Here is a 7,237-nt window from a genome sequence, read left to right on the forward strand (position 1 = left end):
AGGTATATTTGTAGCAATAGCCGACAATACATTGTATGGGTCAAAATTGTCGCTTTTTTTTTTATGCCAAAAAATCATTAGGATATTTAAGTAAAGATCATGTTCCATGAAGATATTTTTTATTTTAAATTTCCTACCATAAATATTTCACAAATTAATTTTTGATTAGTAATATGCATAATCATTCATTTTCTTAACGAATAAAAGTTTGTCAACTTACAACTCGAATTGTAACCCAATTTTTTGTAAAATCTGTCAGTAGTACCCATCCCTAATATAAACATTCCTTCATAAAGTAATGGAGTATTTAAGATTTATTGATTAAAATGTATCATATATTATCATTATAAATACTTAAGTACAAAATAAAGGCATTTGGATTAATATGTACAATATTTACAACACAATTTAAAGTGTCTAAAATTCATCTGATTATTTATGTATGCTCGTATGTATTTAATAATACATGTTTTATTTAATCTGTACACTGTACAGATATATCATGGGAAAAACTTGATGGTGCATTTGTTTGTGCAAAATGTAAAATAGCAAAAATCGCTGCAGTTTCCATGTGAGCACTATATTTTTACTGTCCACTGAAAAGAAATCAAAAGCAGCTGGAAAGATTTTCAGTTGTTAACGACGACGTGAATTTGTCTGTTACACAAAGTTGTTGTAACACTAGCACATGAGTGGTATGGAGAAGGATAACAGTGTTTTTTTTTTTTTTCTATGCAGAGATGGAGGCACACAGTTCAGGCTTCGGCAGGAAGAGGAAGAGAGAGGAGTTGAACGGTGAGATGAAGGAGGCAGAGTGTTTCCGAAAACTTCCACGGAGGACTCTGGTGAGTACTGGGAAGGTTGCTGTCAGCCGGCACTCAAACGTGATGATATCATTTCCTGTGCACGTGATAGACTGATCTTGTGCGTGTCTCTAGGGCCTGACTGAACCTGCACCGTTCGCTGATGAGCTGGTGGCTGCTAAAGCCCCATACGTTCGTGTTAGCATGGAAGAAGCCCGCCGTGGCACTCCAGGTGTGTAAATGCTGATTTTATCCACACTGACCCTCATTGTGTACACATTCTCTGCATGACCTGTATGTATTCTCATTAGAGGACCGACCAGTTCGCGTCTATGCTGACGGCATCTTTGACATATTTCATTCCGGACACGCTCGTGCTTTGATGCAGGCCAAGTGCCTTTTCCCCAACACGCATCTCATTGTGGGTGGTGAGTTTGCCTCGTATATCCCTGTAATAGTGTAAAACATCAGATTTGACCAATAAATTAGCTCTTCATTTCAATTATGTGTCACTATTTTCAAACTGATTTGAAAAAGCAATGTCCCATTAGTTAACATTATTTAATACATTAACAATGAGCAATAGATGTGTTACAGTACTGTTGGTTAACAAAGGTTAATGAAAATGCAACTGTTCATTCATTGTTAGCTCAGGTCCATTAAAGGGGTCATAGGATGCTACATGCACTTTTACAAGTTGTTTGAACTGAAATGTGTGTTGGCAGTGTGTGTACACAACCACCCTAAAATGATAAAAATCCACCCAGTGTTTTTTTTTTATCTGCTCAAATCTTCCCCCCTTTCTCAAATCAAGCCGATCTCAGATGCCTGTCTGTGTGATGTCACAAAAACAGGCCCCTCCCACGATAGTTTGGTTGACAGTAGCGTTTCAGCACAGCTGGACTGGTGTCTTACCTTAGCTCCGCCCTGAGTGAGCTGTCGTCAGTCCGCCATTGTTTCACCACTGCAGCAGATGTAGATAAGAATGGCTCCTAAGCGATGGAGATGTTCTGTTGTTGGATGTAATAATGAACATAGCAGTCGTCATTTACTCCCGACATCTGAGCCACTGAAGACGCAGTGGATTTAGTTTGTTTCAGAAGGGAATACTCCCCCGATCTACCTAAATGCATCTATGTTCGCGCGAATCATTCATGATCCAGTATTATTATCAGATACAACTTATGACTTTAATGATGTATTAGTAAATGTTTAAATTAACATTACCTAAGAATAATAAGTGCTTTAGGAGTGCTTTCATTGTTGGTTCATGTTAACTAATGCAGTTAAATGAAACCGTATCGGTTTTTCCAGTGTGCAGCGATGATTTGACGCATAATTTTAAGGGTTTCACTGTCATGAACGAGGATGAGCGTTACGACGCAGTGAGTCACTGTCGTTATGTTGATGAGGTGGTCCGCAACGCTCCATGGACACTGACGCCTGCATTTCTGGCCGAGCACAGAGTGAGTATCCAGATTCCTGTGACTCAAACAGTGGAGTATGGGTCATGGGTTTGATTGCCAGGGAATGCATGAACTGACCAAACGTACACCTTAAATGCTTTGGATAAAAGCATCTTCCAAATGTGTAAATGGCAATGTAAATGTGCATTTCCCAGGATTATCACAGGACTTTCTGAAAATGTGTAACCACAAAGGTTGTAGGGATAGTTCACTCAAAAATGAAAAATGTGTCATTTATATACTCATCTTCATGTCATTCTCAGCCATATGAAGAATTATTAATGCAGTTCTTCTCCATTCAACAGCAATTCAAAGTCAAGTTTGCTAAGCTCCAAAAAACATCCATACAAAAAATGTATAATAAACAAATAATAAAAGAACTATATGGACATTTTTAAAAAATGATATTAACGATGTTGTATAATGTTAACAACATGATTGCTTAATAGTTAGGGTTTGGTTTAGGCTTTGTTGCTTGTTATTATGCATAGTTTACTATTACTATAATAAGTGCATGTAGTGTGGATCAAGGACACTGTAAAATACAGTGTTACCTTATTCTTTAACATTAAAAAACAACTTACAAAGTACAAAAAATCATTAAGATAAATATTTGCATCATCATAGATTTTGAACTTGATTTTTGAATCTGGTTCATTATCAACACAGAACTGTCTCACTCGGTGAAACTCGGCTAATATGATGACATTTTGTCCCCAGATAGACTTTGTCGCCCATGACAACATCCCATACATCTCAGCTGGAAGTGATGATGTTTACAAACACATAAAGGAGGCAGGTAGGTATTAGCAACTTGCAAACACAGTTAAATAGCAGTCAAAAATAGTTTTTAATATAATATATGCTCTTAAATCTTCCTTTCAGGTATGTTTGCGCCGACTCAGAGAACAGAGGGCATCTCCACGTCTGACATAATCACACGAATCGTACGTGACTATGATGTTTACGTGCGCCGCAACCTGCAGAGAGGCTACACTGCCAAAGAGCTGAACGTCAGCTTCATCAACGTGAGTGTGATTAAACACCTTCCACCTCTTAAAGGGACAGTTCAGCCAAAAATGAAAATTCTGTCATCATTTAGTCAATAGAAAATATTTTGAAGAATATGGGTAACCAAACAGATGATGTCCCCATTGACTTTCATAGTATGGAGAAAAAAAAATACTATGGAAGTCAATGGGGGCCATCAACTTTTTTTCTTTTTTCAAAATATCTTCTTTTGTGTTCAGCAGAAGAAATAAACTTGTGCAAGGTTGAAACAACTTGAGAGTGTAAATGATGACAAGATTTTAATTTTTGAGTGAACTATCCCTTTAATAAAAACTGTTCAAATGAAAATCCCCTCATTTAAGTATTGGATTTGATGTAACATGCCAGCTCTGCTGCCCTCTTTCTCCCAGGAGAAGAAGTACCACCTGCAGGAGCACGTGGATAAGGTGAAGCAGAAGGTCCGAGATGTGGAGGAAAAGAGTAAAGAGTTTGTACAGAAGGTGGAGGAGAGGGGCATTGACCTCATTCAGAAATGGGAGGAGAAATCACGCGAGTTCATCGGGAACTTCCTGCAGATGTTCGGGCCGGATGGGGCGTTGGTGAGTCTGGTTGCAGCTCTTCCACACATCTTAAGCATTGATGTTTTAATGAGCAAATGAATAGTTAATGAAAAATGAAAGTTTACTCTCCTCATAAGATTTATTTTCTGTGGAAGACAATAGAGGCTTTGCAGAATGTCCAAGCTGTAATAAAAGTGTTTGGTGATGTACTATTTACTGCTCCAAACAGGACAAAAAGCAGCATAAAAATGGTCCATGCGCTGTATTAAGCCTTAAACCTTCTGAAGTCAAAAGATAGACGAAATTTGAGTTGTTATCCACTGATAAGCCACAAGAACTAATTATATTTGGCATTGCTGACGTCAAATCTGGTGCAACATGCATATTAGAATGATTTGTGACCCTGGACCACAAAGCCAGTCATAAGGGTCAATTTTCCGAAATTGAGATTTATACATCATCTGAAAGCTGAATAAATAAGCTTTCCATTGATGTATGGTTTGTTAGGATAAACAATATTTGGTCGAGATACAACTACCGGTATTTGAAAATCTGGAATCTGAGGGTGCAAAAAAATCTAAATACTGAGAAAATCACGTTTAAAGTTGCAATGCATATTACTAATCAAAAATTAAGTTTTAATATATTTACAGTAGGAAATTTACAAAATATCTTCATGGAACATGACCTTTACTTAATATCCTAATGATTTTTGGCATGAAAGAAAAATCTATCATTTTGACCCATACAATGTATTTTTGGCTATTGCTACAAATATACCTGTGCTACTTAAGACTGCTTTTGTGCTCCAGGGTCACATTTCTGAAGGATCATGTGACACTGAAGACTGGAGGAATGATGCTTTCATCAAAGGAATAAATTACATATGAAAATAAGTTAGGAAACAGATCTTTTAAATTGTAATAATTCGTTTTTACTGTATTTTTGATCAAACAAATGCAGCTTTGATGAGCATAAGAGACTACTTTTATAAGCACAAAAAAATCTTATTAGGAACTTTTGACTGGTATTGTATGGGTTAAAATTCAAGCACTACTATGGTGGAGGGGAAGATTTTCAGTGAATAGGAGAATCCTTTTTTTATTTTTAAATATGATGTAATTCACTAATAGGATGTGTTGTGTGTCTAACAGAAGCACATGTTGAAAGAGGGAAAAGGACGGATGTTACAGGCCATCAGTCCCAGACAGAGCCCCAGCAGCAGTCCCGTCCGCGAGGAGCGCTCGCCGTCCCCCACCTTCCGTCTCCCCTTCTTCACCTCCTCGCCCTTCTTTTCTCCTCCTCCTCACCACAGCGGCTCACACTACACGGGCAAAGATGAGGATGACTAGGGCCCATCCGTTCTAGAAATCACGCTCACAAGCAGCTCTTCATGTTTTATACGCTTTCTTTAAGCCATTTTGAGTAACCAAGGAAATAAATGAAGGATGGACTAGCTCAAGATTTATTTGAATACGAAAAATGTATTGAAATGCACAATAGTGACCAAATTATTCCACCCGTACTTTCTAAAGGTTTTGATCCCACGTCTTCCTCTCGTCTCGCTAAACCAAAAGGCTCATATTGTTGGCCTATTCCTTGGATTGTATTCAGCCTGGAACTTGCATAATTATGCATTTTTAGCGCCTCTTATTTTTTTGTTTCGCAACAGAGCGTCTGCTTGCACGTGATCTCATTCTCGGTTGTCCATAAAACTCACCCTCACCTGCCTTCATTGTCCAGATCTTTTCATACTTGAACAGGGGCCAAATTTGAGACTAATTCCAGGATGAGGGAGGGATCCCAGGACAGAAAACTTCAGGATCGGTCGTCTTTGTACAGTTCTGGAATGTTTCTTCTCATTTTACGCTGGTTACCGTATTGAAAGTCTGTTTTTACTTTCAGTCATTCTTTTTGAATATGCATGTGTCTTTCTGACCTTTTTATTTTTCCGCTAAAGTTCATTAGGTGTTTTTCCTCATATGAACTCTCTCTCTCTCTCTCAGACTCTGATGTGAAGTAATAATTTCAGGGCCTGGCAGTGACGGTGTCTGGCACCTCTATTTAAACCCTGTGCTAATCTGTGGCATGGGTCCCAGTCTTTTTGGAAAGGCTTTGCTTGCTGAATGTTTACATTACCCAAGCCCACTGAGGGACAGTGTTGTTTACATGTGTACATAGGACAGGAGGAGATGACTGTAGGATTATGTGTTTGCCAGCAGACCAAAAGACAACTTTGGCATTCTTGTGATCAGAAACGTTAATATATGATTTGTTTTAGATGATCTTTGGGAATCAAAAGTACTGTGAATAATGCCAGTGAATCACTAAACTAACTAATCTTGAAAGAAAAACACATTTTCCTGTATTGTCTTGTGGCTTGTTACTTATTCATGGGGATCAAAAAACACAATATAATACAGCACCTTTAATGTCCAATAATGTATGATTTTAGAAAAAGATTTAAAAAAAACTAACATTAACCTATCACTTATGAATAGTTAAATGGGCGTAACATCAGATACAGATGTTTGATATTTCAGGTTATATTTTCGCCTTCAAAATTCTATTACTAGTTCTTGAATGAATTTTTCTAGAATGAATTCACATAATTTTTTTATAAGCTCATATTCTCATATCTGAGAGTCACAGATCCACACCTGCCTCTAAGTGGTTCTCAACTTGGGGACTTAAACGTAAACTTCAACAAGGGCCACAAAAACCAACTTAATTTTGTTTAAACTCAGTTAAACTAATTTTACAGTTAACAAGCTAAAGGCCCATTCACACCAAAAGCGATAACTATAATGATAACTATATTAGTGTCCACAACGACGGGTTCTAACGTTCCGTTTATAGCGCATCTGCCACTTTAAGCGCTTAAAGAGATAGTTCACCCAAAAATGAAAATGTTATGTTTATCTGCTTACCCCCAGGGCATCCAAGATGTAGGTGACTTTTGGCGCTTTTCCACTGCATGGTACGGCACGGTACGGTTCACTTTTGGGGGGTTTTCCACTGGGTACAGTACCTGGTACTTTTTTTAGTACCACTTCGGTTGGGGTTCCAAGTGAACCGTACCGTTACCAAAACGTGACGTGTAAACCCTGCTGATCACGGATTGGCCGGAGAGAATCGTCACTACCTGCGTCACTGAACTTGCGACACAAACACAAAAGAACCGCTAGATTTAAATCAGAACAGCCAGCGAAGGATCGAACGCAACTGTTTTGAACGAGCGCACCTTTTTTTTAACAACCAAAAAGTTGTTTTGTCTGTTGCGGAAGAACCAACGTTCCTCTCGTTGATAGCAGAGGAGCGGATCCAGCGAGAGCTTGATGGGGCGACGCGGAATGAAAAAGTTTTTTTTAGGAGTCGTGGTAGTAGAGGCGGCGCG

The 7,237-nt window shown here is 38.4% G+C and overlaps 1 protein-coding gene across 1 annotated transcript in view; it reads left to right on the forward strand.

Annotated features, from left to right (window-relative positions):
- The window catches only part of LOC107758059 (choline-phosphate cytidylyltransferase A-like), a 7,355-nt gene extending 1,062 nt beyond the window's left edge, over nt 1-6,293 (forward strand). The window contains exons 2-9 of the mRNA XM_016575701.1: nt 739-845; nt 939-1,035; nt 1,115-1,231; nt 2,118-2,269; nt 2,990-3,068; nt 3,155-3,297; nt 3,691-3,879; nt 4,995-6,293. Coding sequence (XP_016431187.1) covers nt 739-845; nt 939-1,035; nt 1,115-1,231; nt 2,118-2,269; nt 2,990-3,068; nt 3,155-3,297; nt 3,691-3,879; nt 4,995-5,192 — 1,082 coding nt within the window. The 3' untranslated portion in view covers nt 5,193-6,293. The remainder of the gene's footprint in view (nt 1-738; nt 846-938; nt 1,036-1,114; nt 1,232-2,117; nt 2,270-2,989; nt 3,069-3,154; nt 3,298-3,690; nt 3,880-4,994) is intronic.
- The last annotated feature ends 944 nt before the right edge of the window (nt 6,294-7,237 follow it).

Source organism: Sinocyclocheilus rhinocerous, unplaced genomic scaffold, assembly GCF_001515625.1.
Source record: "Sinocyclocheilus rhinocerous isolate Xijiao unplaced genomic scaffold, SAMN03320098_v1.1 scaffold82, whole genome shotgun sequence".
Taxonomy (NCBI): Eukaryota; Metazoa; Chordata; class Actinopteri; order Cypriniformes; family Cyprinidae; genus Sinocyclocheilus; species Sinocyclocheilus rhinocerous.